The sequence below is a fragment of the Myxine glutinosa genome, chromosome 14 (assembly GCF_964187855.1).
Source record: "Myxine glutinosa chromosome 14, kmMyxGlut1.1, whole genome shotgun sequence".
NCBI classification, from domain to species: Eukaryota; Metazoa; Chordata; class Myxini; order Myxiniformes; family Myxinidae; genus Myxine; species Myxine glutinosa.
Genome location: NC_136274.1, coordinates 12,182,324 through 12,196,277, shown reverse-complemented (window position 1 = coordinate 12,196,277; position 13,954 = coordinate 12,182,324). Strand labels below are relative to the sequence as shown.

The 13,954-nt window shown below is 43.9% G+C and overlaps 1 protein-coding gene across 1 annotated transcript in view; it reads right to left on the bottom strand.

Annotated features, from left to right (window-relative positions):
• Positions 1-4,325: 4,325 nt before the first annotated feature.
• LOC137439210 (syntaxin-1A) overlaps positions 4,326-13,954 on the bottom strand; it is a 72,004-nt gene continuing 62,375 nt past the window's right edge. The window contains exon 10 of the mRNA XM_078767941.1: positions 4,326-4,778. Within this exon, the coding sequence (XP_078624067.1) occupies positions 4,701-4,778 (78 nt within the window). The 3' untranslated portion in view covers positions 4,326-4,700. The remainder of the gene's footprint in view (positions 4,779-13,954) is intronic.

Here is a 13,954-nt window from a genome sequence, read left to right as displayed (position 1 = left end):
CATTCTCACATGGACATGGACTGACTGGTTGTTTTTGTGCAGCACGTCGTCACGTCTCACATGGACATGGACTGACTGGTTGTTTTGGTGCAGCACGTAGTCACGTCTCACATGGAAATGGACTGACTGGTTGTTTTTGTGTAGCACGTGGTCACGTCTCACATAGAAATGGACTGACTTGTTGTTTTTGTGTAGCACGTGGTCACATTCTCACATGGACATGGACTGACTGGTTGTTTTTGTGCAGCACGTGGTCACATCTCATATGGAAATGGACTGACTGGTTGTTTTTGTGGAGCACGTGGTCTCGTCTCACATGGACATGGACTGACTGGTTGTTTTTGTGCAGCACGTAGTCTTGCACGACGATGGACTGACTGGTTGTTTTTGTGTAGCACGTGGTCACGTCTCGCGTGGACATGGACTGACTGGTTGTTTTTGTGTAGCATGTGGTCACGTCTCGCGTGTACAACCTGTTTGGTTGTTTTTGGGCAGCACGTGGTTACGTCTTGCGTGACTATGGACTGTTTGGCTGTTTTTAGTGTGTGCCCATGTATGCCGTGTTTTTATTCTTTTCAGGGGTTTATGATGGATTGCACAATTCAATTGGAAAACTACAGATTATTATTTGCCTTCACAGAAGGCTTGCATTTTCTGAGTTATTTCTTTGCTCTTCTTTAAACTGTAAACCTTATTTTATCAGTGGTGTTTATACCGAGGTATAGAAATGCAATTTTAATAAACAGGTTGTGTAATTTACTTTGGTAATCCACTTTCATAAGAGTGCTGTGGAAATTGTTTGTGGATAGAGATTTTAAACCGATCTTAACTGTTTTAAAATCGTCAAAGGGCTGGTCGGATGGTCTAGAGGTATGGGCATGGGCGTTATCTTGACGACGAATGAAAAACTGATTTTGGTCAAATCTTGAAGGTCTCAATAAGGTTCCCTCAGAGGCGAGGTGCTTGTGGTGCATGGAAAATAGGTTAGACGGGAAAGCTTGACATGGGTATGGGAGGGCACGGAGTCCCACAACCATCCATATCACAATCCTTTGGACACGTTCCATTTTGACGATGCCGCGTTGCAGACTAGGGAACCATGCTTGGACACAGTATTCAAGTAGATGTCGGATGAAGGCTGGATAGGCATGGATAAACACCCGTGGAGTCAGACAAGTAAAGGCACGTTGAATGATAAACAACATCGGCCAGGCCATTCGTACAACTGCATCACATTGTGCCGGAGTTCAAGGAGGCATCAAATAGAAACTTGGACTGATCATCATCAAATAGTCCCGAACTTGGACTGCTGCTGAGATGGGAAAGGTATTCTCGGACGAATCATGCAGGGATAAAATCGGTACATCGTCCATACCTAAACGCAGGTATTGGCATTTGGGAATACTTTGATGCGCTTCCCAGAGTGCGACCCATGCAGCGATGGAGTTGAGGCTTCTTTGCCTCCTTCGTGTTACAGGTGAGTTTTACATCATCGGCAATGGCCTGCCATTTTCCCTAAGAAAATGGGCTGACAAGATGGTTGGGCAAGTCTGACTTTTTTTTTTTTCATTTTTCAAAAACATTTTCCCGAAGAGCAATTGTCTTCTATTGGAATTGTAGACTGTGATCTGTAGACGGAGCCAGGCCTAAAGGGCGGTGTACAGAAGCGTTTTTTAAAGTACCAATAAATACAAGGTGCCAGGGCGGTGAAATTTGCTGCACGTGATGTGCAAACACGCACAGAATAAAACGAGTGTTCATTTACATCCGTAGAATGTCTAATAAATAAAGAAGTTATAAGCACACATGACAGTAGGCCGAGGCTTCAGACTTTAGCACACTCATAGGGCTGCACTGTCGAATAAACTGTCCCAACCCGTCATTTTTGATGGGCTTTAAACTCGTATCCTAATAATTGATCAATAAAGCTACGGATAATGGATGGCAATGTATGTGACGTAATAGGGTGCATGGATGCTACGGGTATGGGGACCATATTAAATAGCAGTGGGCCATAATAGTGGTGTAACGATAGCGTATTTGTAAAGGAGTGTGCGACACGAGATTATGCGCTCGACTGAGTGCTGTTCTAGTTACCCTCACCTGAGGAGAGGGTATTGCATTTGAGTCCGTCCGTTTGTTACTTGGCAAAAAAAAATTTTTTTGGGACAAGTATGTTGGTCACTCTGGTTTGTGTGTGTGTTTGTCTGTCCGTTCACTTATACTTGCCTACCGGTCACAATTTTAAACCGATCTTCATGAAACTTCACCAAATTGTGGAGTTCGTGGTCCGACAAAATCCTATATATTTTTGAGGTCAAAAGGTCAACAAAGGTCAACCACTTTTTTCAAATTTCTAAAATCCTCAATTTTCATCCGATTGACTTGAAATTTGAATAGGATTTTCATATCAGCTAACTGAATTCAACCACCAACTATTTTTGAGATCAACATGGTGTTGGCTGGTGTTGCCTGAAGCCTGGTGTTGGCTTAGCGGTGAGGGTGCCGGCTTGGGATCCTGGGTTCGAATCCCGGTCGATCGCTGAATTAACGCCAGAGGGGTTAACTCAGTCTGTCATCCTTCCGAGGTCGGCAAATTGAGTACCAGCTTGCTGGGATGAATGATCACGGTGTGTACCCCGATTTAGAATAGGTACACCGTATCCCCGCGTGTCGTAAGAGCGTGACCAAGGGTTGGCGTCAGGAAGGGCATCCGGCCATAAAAACATTGCCTCAAACAGGGAACCATGATTGTCATGGGGCCCGCAAGGCTAACCCCCGCTGTAGCGGGCAAAATGGCCTTAAAACGATCATTCATTCATTCATTCAACATCGGCCAAAGGTCAACAATTTCCAATTTCTAGAATCCTTAATTTTCATCCGATTAACTTAAACGTTGAAGACGATTTGCATATCAGGTCACTGAATTCTACCACTAATTATTTTTGAGGTCAAAAGGATGCTCTACCGAGTGCCACTCCACTTTGTTCTGTTTGGCCAAGTGTCGCTCTGAGTGATTTTTCATTTGTCTGTTTGTCTGCACAGAATAAATATGATTTGCTCTGCAACCGTTGGTCTGATGGACAGTAAATTTTCACCATAGATGCAACTCCCCATGCAGAATTTTTGAAGGGAAATTATGACGTCATAGGTCACGTGGCATGGGCACCATCTGGGAAAACCCGAAAAAAATTGCAACTCTATCTCTGAAAGCACTGCATAGAAAACATTGACATGGCTCATTGTAAAGAACTCCATGGGGAATAAAATATGTTAATGATGACGTCATAGGTGGCTCCATCATGACGTCATAATTAGACAAGAACAAAACTATGATCAAGAATAAATTTATTGAGCGTCATCTAGGGATAAGTTGGTGGAGAAAAAGAATAATGTCATCGGTCATGTGGTTCGGCCGCCATATTTTTGTTTTAACACAAAAAGCCTTAAAAACCCGAACTTGTTCTAAAAACATGTCCTGGCGAGGGTCTGCAATCTCTGATTGCTCTTTCTGGTTTTATTTTAATTATTGATGGTTCATTTTACAGCATCTTGGCTAACTGGCGAGGAACAAGTATCAGATGAGGAATATAACATGGGATCCACTGCATGTTGGGAGTTGTCTACCCAAGCAAATTTCCTAGCCAGTGAAAAAGATGGAGTTTGTGCAAAAGGAGTTTTAATTACCTTCGCCAGGGGAGAGGGTATTGCATTTGGGTCCGTTTGTTTGTTTGTCCGCACAGAACATGAGTATGCTTTTCTCTGCAACCGTTGGTCCGAATGCCAATACATTTTCACCATCGGAGCACCTCTTCCTGTACAATTTTTAATCATAATTATGACGTTATTGGTCATGTGGTACGGGCGCCATCTTGGAAAAATCGAAAAAACTTTTAACCTCTATTATATCTCTGAAACCACTCGTGAAAAAAAATTGAAACATGGCTCATTGCCAAGCAGTCCTGGGGAACAACATGTGTTCATGATGATGTCACTGATGCCAACGTCATAATTCAACTGATCATAATTCTTAGATTAGTTCGTCATAATTAGAATTTTAATGTATACAAAAATTGTATGGGAGATTTAAATTGATGACGTCATCGGTCCCGTGTTTTTCGGCAGCCATTTTGGATTGAACATAAATCTATTTCGTCAATAAACCACAGAAACACAGCAGCTAATGAACACCACACAAACACATCCTGGTGAGAGTCTGCAATCGCTGTTGCTCTTTCTTCTTTATACTAAAAAGGTTTTTAGAGGGAGGTGGTGACGGGAGTCCCACGTGCAACGAATTCCTGATGCAGTAACGACTCCATGTTGGATGTTATTTAATTTTTATTACAAAGAGACAATTTTACTAATTACAAAACATCTTTAACCAGAAAGAGGAAAACATCACAACTTCTGGAGTCCCAACGACTTTCACATAATGAACATCCATCGTCGTGGTTTTATGGTTACCTCTTGAATATAAAACATCCACAGTCACAATCAAGATTTGAAGTCATTTTGAACAAAACTGCAAGTGAATATTCCGATATGTGAATGAGAATAATCTTCTGCGTTTGCTGTGGTTATGGCTGCCAGGGACTCGTCACGACACAATGTGCTACACAGGTGCATATTGTTACGGCTCACGTGGTACACTGACTGCTTCAAGTTGTGACGCACGTCGGTGTTCCCAACGGCTGCGTTCAGGTGAACAAGCTTCCCAGGATGGCGGCCATCACGACCGCAAGGACCATGCAGCAGATGGCAATCAAGATCTTTTTCTGCAATGGTTCAGAGGGACACCAGAAAATCCATTTGATGTTATAATAAATGTGCTGCAGACGTTAACGTGGCGACAGGTAAACAAATTGTTTTGTTTTTTTTACTGAAAGATTAGAATACATCATGAAAAAAATATATGTATTGATTTTATAAATAAGGAAGTTCTGTTTCTTCTGCACAAAGTATGAAAACAGGTCTGCCTTTTTACCTTAAAGATAAAAGCCTCAGTAACTATTTGTAACCGATGCTCCTGTTATTCTCACGAACAAAGCACAATTTGTTTTATTTTTTTTGTATACAAGATCGAGGCTCGTGTAAGAGCTAACATTGATCACAAAAGGACAAACTGACACGTAAAACATATGATAAAGGGAGCGAGAGAACAAGATGGAGAGAATGGACATCGGGAGATCTGTGGGAGGGAGAGGGCTTGGGGGGCGGGGGGGAGGATATTAAATACTCTGTGATTTAAAAAAAGTTTCTTACATTTAAATCTGTACTATTGAAGAGAGCCATGTGTGTATGTGTCGCCGTTTTTCTCAAGGATGGCCAAACAGATCATCAAACTTTCAAAGGTTCATCAGTGATTGCCACGGAGTATTTTCGGCGAAACCCAAAAAAAAAGTATTTTGAAATAAAAATGAGGATTTTCCTTTAAATCGCTTAAGCGATAGGATGTTGTGCATACCTCTAGGGTCGAAGGCATCCTATCAGCCTAAGCAGGGCTAATATGATGGCTTAGAGCCCAGACGAACACACACTAACCTCTAAGCTGTCTAGCCTGGGTTCAAATCCCGACAAATCTACAAACTGTCCTCCTGGTATCCCGTCGACAGGGCGATTCATCAATGTGTATGTCGTCCCTCCGATGGATGTTAAACGAGAGTCCCTGGGTGTCCCGTCTGTCAGCATTCGTTGATGGACATTAAAGATCCTACGGTGTCCTTCGCAAAGAGTAGTTGAGCTATCGCTGGCACCCTGAACAAATACAAATTCCTGCCATAACCAGGAGAGGGGTACTGCATCAGCGGCACACCCAGCGATGATGCCACAGAATAGCCTTGTGCTGCATACGAAAGAAGAAGAGTCTATAGATACACTACATGACCAAAAGTATGCGGACACCCCCTCTAATTAGTGGATTCGGCTGTTTCAGCCACACCCATTGCAGACAGTTATATATAATGAAGCACACAGCCATGCAACCTCCATAGACAAACATTGGCAGAAGAATGGGCTGAAGAGCTCAGTGACTTTCAACGTGGCACCGTCATAGGATGCCACCTTTCCAACAAGTCAGTTTATCAAATTTCTGCCCTGCTAGAGCTGCCCCGGTCAACTGTAAGTGCTGTTATTGTGAAGTGGAAACGTGTCGGAGCAACAACAGCTCAGCCACAAAGTGGTAGGCCACACAAGCTCACAGAACGGGACCACCGGGTGCTGAAGCCCGTAGCGCATAAAAATTGTCTGTCTTCGGTTGCAACACTCACAACCAAGTTCCAAACTGCCTCTGGAAGCAACGTCAGCACAACTGTTCATCAGGAGTTTCATGAAATGGGTTTCCATGGCTGAGCAGCCGCACACAAGCCTAAGATCACCATGCGCAATGCCAAGAGTCGGCTGGAGTGTTATAAATAATAAATCTTTATTGTCCCATATTCACGGAAATTATTATATTGTGATACCGTAAGTTAATCATCATTGAAACATAAAACATAAAGGGAATAAGAAAATGAAATAAAAAGATGTAAAATATTAAATAAATATTAAATAATTTTTTTAGCTCGCCGGTTCAATGTGTGTGTCGCTAATTTATCACATCCGATATTTTAAAAAATAAATATGAAGTTCGCTGCCATTGGACTCTGGAGCAGAGGAAACGCGTTCTCTGGAGTGATGAATCACGCTTCACCTTCTGGCAGTCCGGCGGACTAATCTGGGTTTGGCGGATGCCAGGAGAACACTACCTGCCCGAATTAATAGTGCAAACTGTAAAGTTTGGTGGAGAAGGAATAATGTTCTGGGGCTGTTTTTCATGTTTCGGGCTAGGCCCCTTGGTTCCAGTGAAAGGAAATCTTAATGCTACAGCATGCAATGACATTCTAGAGTAGACGATTGTGTTCTTCCAACTTTGTGACAACAGTTTGGGGAGGCCCTTTCCTGTTTTAGCATGACAATGCCCCTGTGCACAAAGTGAGGCCCATTCAGAAATGGTTTGTCAAGATCGGTGTGGAAGAACTTGACTGGCCTGCACAGAGCCCTGATCTCAACAACCATCGAACACCTTTGGGATGATTTGGAACGCCGACTGCGAGCCAGGCCTAATCGGCCAACATCAGTGCCTGACCTCACTAATGCTCTCGTGGCTGAATGGAAGCAAATCCCCGGAGGAATGTTCTAACATCTAGTGGAAAACCTTCCCAGAAGAGTGGAGGCTGTTATAGCAGCAAAAGGGGGGCCAACTCCACATTAATGCCCATGAATTTGGAATGAGATGTGTGATGTTCGGGTGTCCACATACTTTTGGTCATGTAGTGTACAAGTCACTCATGAAGGAATAATAATAATAATAACAATGCATTTATTTTATATAGCGCTTTTCAGGAAGCCCAAAGACCCCTCTATTGGTCTATTTAATGGTCTATGTTTGGACATTTGGTCCATGGTTTATGGTCTATGGTCTATGGTTTAATGGAAAATGGTCTATTTAATATGACAGGTATGTTGTTCTGCCATCAGCAAACCACTCGACCATTGAGTTGACATCAACCTTGTATTTGTTCCCTTTACCAGGTTATGTCGACATGAATGCCGCTCAACAACATGTTGGAGGAATAATGGTCTGGGGCCACGTCATGGCACCATCATTGGATGCCATGATGAGTGAGTGAGTAGGGAAAAGGTGAGTAGGGAACCAGAGTAGGGATTATGTTTGTAGTTTCATATTGAACACCATATTGAACATATCACGTGCCTTCGATACGGTCTGGCACCCAGCTCCGCTCACCAAACTCTCCTCCTATGGTATCCATGGAAATCTCGTATGGCTTGCAGACTTCCTCTCTGGTCGAAGTCAACGTGTGGCCCTGAATGGATTTCTCTCATCTCCCCTCCGGTTCTGGTTGGAGTTCCCCAAGGTAGTGTTCTGGGCCCTGTGCTTTTTCTGGTCTTCATCAATGATCTCTCTGACTCTGGAAAATCCTCTCTATCTCTTTGCTGATGACTCCACTCTCTGCCGCTCCATTCCTCATCCCTCAGATCGGCAGTCTGCAGCCTCCTCACTCTCTGCAGACCTGGACAAAATCACAGACTGGTCAAACAAGTGGAACATGTCTTTCAATCCTGACAAATCTCACACTCTTACTCTGTCTCTCCAAAAAGACCGACTGGAAAACCCTCCCATCCACTTTCTCAACAATCCTCTCCAAGAAGTTCTGTCGCTCAAGCTTTTGGGTCTCACTATCTGCCATGATCTTTCTTGGGAAAACCACATTTCCAAGCTGGCTTCCAAAGCCAGTCGCCGACTGGGCATCCTCCATCATGCGAAGTCCTTCCTCGGCACACCTGAGCTCCTCACCACATACAAGGCTTTCATCCACAGCTCAATGGAATACTGTTCCCCCCGCTGGGCCGGTGCTCCTGCCTCACACCTAGCTCGGCTTCACGCTGTTGAAACCAAAGCTTTCAGAATCATTGGAATCTCCTGCGATGAAGCTAACTCCGAAGGCCTTTGACTCACTCACCGCAGGCAGGTTGGTGGTCTTTCTGTCTTCTACCGACTCCTCTCCGGCCTTGCCCCCCCCACCCCCCAGCTCTCTCTGTGCTCTGTCCCCCAAATATTCCTACAGGTCGCACAAGATCTACCAGCAACCCTCTTATGGTTAAACTGCCAAAATCAAGGCTCTCTGCTCACCTTTACTCCTTCATTCCTCTTTTCTCCCGCCTCTCAAACAAACTCCCCCACTCCCTTCAATCCCACTCCTCCCTCCAGGTCTTTAAAACAGCTGTTAACCACCATCTCTTATCTTCCCCCATCCAAAACCTTGATCTTTTATACCCCCGCTAATTTTCACCCCAGATACACGTTTTTGAAATTCCAACTTCTTTCCTGGAAGTCCTTGCAGTGTTCATATGTTTTATACCTCTCCCACCTCCCCCCAAGCTCTCCCCCTCCCACATTTCTCCCGATGTCCCTGCTCTCAAGTGTTGTGTTTGTGTCCTTCCCCCTCTCTCCCCATCTTGTCTACCGCTCCCCTTATTTTGTATTTTGTGTGTCGGTTTGACTTTTTGTGTGATTAATGTCAGCTCTTTCACGAGCCTCGATCTTGTATACAAAAAAGAAAGAAAGAAAAAAAAGCACACAATGGCCTCTGATATACACAAAAGATGTGTTATTTAACGCAGCAATCCTGCTGTATGCCAACAAAGTTATATAAACCATAACCCATAAATGGATTCTTCAACAGCAGAGATTCTTTTGAGAGCAGCTCTGCCAAAACAAGCAATTACATTGTGAAACAAAATATTTTTCAGGATCATTAAACCCGGGCCTGAAAATCAAAACCGAGCTTGAAAGGCAACAGAACAGCTGCAGTCTTTAGACGTGACAATTATCACATCCGCTCGTTTATTACCATTTACAGTGCCAATAATTACCATTGTGCATCAGTATTTACGCACTGACATTCTGAGCACAATGCTCCTTGCACGCTCAATGTGACGTCACAATCACAGTGTCTGCGCACCGCATCTGCAGCTGTTTCTTTGGTGTTCGGTTACAATTGGTAGGGTTATGTACATATTATGTATCCAAATGGTGTCAATTGTACTTAGTCACTTCCCTCCCTTCCTTCCTTCTCCCCCCAACCCCATCCACTCACCCCTTTACTCATACAGACTGTATTAGCAACACCATTTCACATCCCCCATTGCAATAAAAACAAGAAAAAGAGCAATCAGAGATTGCAAACCCTCGCCAGGATGTATTTTCAGTGGTTTTTAACGCTTTTGTGTTAAAACAAATATGGCGGCCGAACCACGTGACCAATGGTCATTTTTTTTTCTAAACTAATTTATTCATAGATTATGCTCAAGAAATTTCATCCTGATCAGATGAAGTTTTGTACTTGTCGAATTATGACGTCATAATGGAGGTACCTATGACATCATCATTAACATTTTTTAGTTCCCATGGAGAGTTCTTTACAATGAGCCATGTCTCAATTTTTTCTATTCAGCGCTTTCCGAGATATAGAGGTGCAAAGTTTTTCGATTTTTCCAAGATGGCGGCCGAACCACGTGACCTATGACGTCATCTATCTATAATTCCATTAATCTCTGTGTGTATGTGTGTATGTGTGTATGTGTGTATGTGTGTATGTTTGTCTGTGACCGCTGTTTCTCGACAACCACGGGTCCGATATACTTTAAACTTGCCAGGTATATTGCTGGGGACCCGAGGATGTGCCTTTTCAAGGTTTCATATTAATCGGACAAGTACTTACCGAGCTATGGCGATTTCTTTACCAAACACTGCAAGCCGTTCGCTTTGGACCAAACCATTGCATGTAAATAGAGGGGGGGGTTCTGTGGTCGTTGCGAATGGACCAAACCATTCATGTAAATAGAGGGGGGGGGGGGGGTTCTGTGGTCGTTACTGCCACGTGGTTTCAAAGTTTTTTTTTGTTGTTGTTTGCACGCATGTTTTTTTGCACCCACGTACGGGCACGCCCTAGGATGTTTACACACACACACCCCTACACAAATTTTTTTTTTTTTTTTTTTTTGGGCAAGGAACGGGCACCCACGTACGGGCACGTCCTAGCTTATATATAGTACGGGCATGCCCTAGTAATTATAATTTTAAAAAATCTACAGGTAGAGTTGCACCTATGGTGAAAATTTCTTGTCAATCGGACCAACTGTTGCAGATAAAATCATATTTGTTCTGTGTGGACAAACACAGACAAACAAACAAACAAACGGACTCAAATGCAATACCCTCTCCTCTGGCGAGGGTAACTAGACTAACCAGAGATTAAAGATCCTCACCAGGACATGCATGGTTTTGGCCTTTGGGTCCTCGGGGTCTTCGGTATTTTGGGTCCTTGGGGTCTAAAAGGATCTTATAGGGTTTTAGGGTTCTATAGGCTCTCAAGTGTTTTACGTGTCCCACAGGGTCTTGGGTGTCTTAGGTGTCCTTAGAGTCTTCGTGCCTTAATGGGCCTCAGTGATGCAAAGGTTTGAAGGGTGTTTTAGGGGTTGTCAAGGGTCTTAGAGTTCTAAAAAGTTGAATGCCATGAATACACATACGTTGTGTGTGGACAAACAGACAAACAAATGGACCCAAATGCAATAACCTCTCCTCTTGCAAGGGTAACTAGAGAGCATCTCAAAATGCAAAGCCCCGTCCACTTTGTTCTGAAACTAAACTTGACAAAAACAACAACAGCTAAAGAAATGTACATTTTATTAATTTGTGATCTCCATATTCTCATAATAATTGTTTGTTGACAATTTGTTGACAAAAGCTCAAATGGTAAATAAAGAAACCTGAAGCGATTTTAAAAAACAAACAAACAGCCATCTCACGATGAGCAGCTGCGGACAGGTGATATATCTATAATAATATAGGAAGAAACAAAGACCCACTTGCATCTCTCACCTGTGAATTAAGGGAACTAGGGCATGCCCGTACTATATATATATCTAAAATTATATCCCCCCCCCCCCTCTATTTACATGAAATGGTTTGGTCCAAAGCGAACGGCTTGCGAGTACGGTGACAATCCCCCCCCTCTATTTACATGAAATGGTTTGGTCCAAAGCGAACGGCTTGCGGAGTTTGGTAAAGAAATCGCCATAGCGTGCATAAACGCGCAGGAAAGCGAAAGAATCGCAAATTAGTTTTAAAACATAGTTTAACGCCAACATAGTTTGCCAACGTGAAATAAATGAATACGCTCTCAAATGTGCCGTCCGAGGCAGAGTCTGTTCGGCACGTTCGGCACACGTGATAGCTCGCTGCTCTCTGATTGGTTGAATCGTTTTTTGGACATAGCTCGGTAACTACTTGTCCGATTAATATGAAACCTTGAAAAGGCACATCCTCGGGTCCCCAGCAATATACCTGGCAAGTTGAAAGTATATCGGACCCGTGGTTGTCGAGAAACAGCGGTCACAGACAAACAAACACACACACACAGACACACAGACAGACACACACACACACACACACACACACACACACACACACACAGAGATTGCTGGAATTATAGATAGATAAACAATCGGCTCTCACCTAATCAATTACCCCAGGTGGCTAGGACTATATAAATAAATCGACTCCTCCCGTGCTCTTCTCGCCGAAGAAAGCTACATAAAGCAGCCATGAAAGGCTACGCAATAGTCAGGTTCCATATGGAATTTGTTCAGATTTTGTGGAGATTTGTTATCATTTACATCTTTGAAAAGCTTGAAAGTCTCGACTCCGAAAATCAGTTTCCATTTGGTTAAAAAATAAATTATTACTAATTTGATTTGATTCGAAAAAAAAAAAATTCAAATCAAATGGAAACGTTGGTTGCATCAAAAATGTAAATGGTTAAACGTCTCCAGAAATATCGGAACGGACCTTAAAATCTGGACATATGGAACCTGATTACGAGGTAAGCCCTTTGCTGTTTCAAACTCTTCCCAGAGTCCCTCCACAGCTGTAACAACATTTACACATTGTACACACAAGAGAAACCCAATGCTACACATCCCTTCAGAGCCGGACCGGTTTCATTACTTATTGCGACTCATCAGAGACAGAAACGCATGCTATCGGTGTTCCCGAGCAGGTACAACGCGAAAACGTCAAGTAGTCAACCTACAAATGAAAAGGCAAACACCCACCCACCAACCCACTCAATCTGTGCCTTGCTTCCTCATCAAGTTAGGGGGTTTAACCTGTGTGTATGTGTGTGTATACGTATGTATATGTAGGTATACGTGTATGTGTATATATATATATATATATATATATATATTGTGAGAAACCACCGGTGAAACCACCTGTTCTCACCCAGATTTGGTGCCCCGCCCACCGCGTGACGTGGCATCCGTGGAGCCTCACGCGATTGGGAGGCGATTCGGCACGTGATTGGTGGAGGGTCAAGGAGCGCGGTCGCCATCTTATGCGACGCACACGGCTCGAAGGCTCCGAGTGGGAAATATCATAAAGGGCTTTCCTTGAAGCCTCACGACAGCCGAGTTGGGCTGGTCGATTACCGTTCTGTATTTTACGAGCGAGTAACTCCAGAAGAGAACGAGTGATTCCCGGCTTCGTGTTGGAGCTACTGGCCGACCGTTCCTGCCGGCCTTGTGCGGTATTCCATCCTGGTATCCTCCGAGTCCCGGAGCTCGTCGATTGGAGCCGCGAGTGATCTTACCTGCGTCCTGTTGGAGCGTCTGTTGCCGACAGACGACAGTTCCTGCAGGCTTGTGCAGTGTATTCCATTTTGTTACCTTTCATGGTTTTTGTGATCGAGCCAATAAATAATCGTGCCTTACCCCTAGAAGGCCGATTAAAACACAATTGTGTTTATTGAGTTCTCTTTGTTCACTTCGTGGACTGCTTGAAGCCCGGACATTCACGTCCGTATTCCGTGCTGGGATACATCCCACAGACGGGATCGCGACAAATGGGTTGCTCGTCCTAGGATCATTCAAGTAAGAGCCATTCGATTGAGACGGGAATTCTGCAGTGGACGACATCTTCGGGCATCTGTTCATCGCCTTCTCACCAGCGGACGCCGTCTTGGAGGAACTTTCTCGCCGTAGGACGCTGTCTTGGGCAGAGAAGTGAATAGCCTCGGATCCCTCCAAACAACCGACAAAGAATAAGTGAATAGCCTCGGATCCCTCCAAACAACCGACAAAAAAAAAACGTGAGTATTTGTACGTGGTATTTTTCTCATTGGCAATTTGATGTGCGGGTGATATTGCGTAGTTCGTGTCGTATTTCCCCAACAGAGCGTTGTGTTTGAGCGTTGTGTTTGAGCGTTGGGTTTTGTGCCTGGTCGTATGATAACTCGTAGCCAAGCTATGTCGACCAGGGAAGTGAGAGTTCAACCTGATCATGTTGACAGTCACGTGGGTGGCGAGGTGAGCGACGCAAGCAGCCTTGACC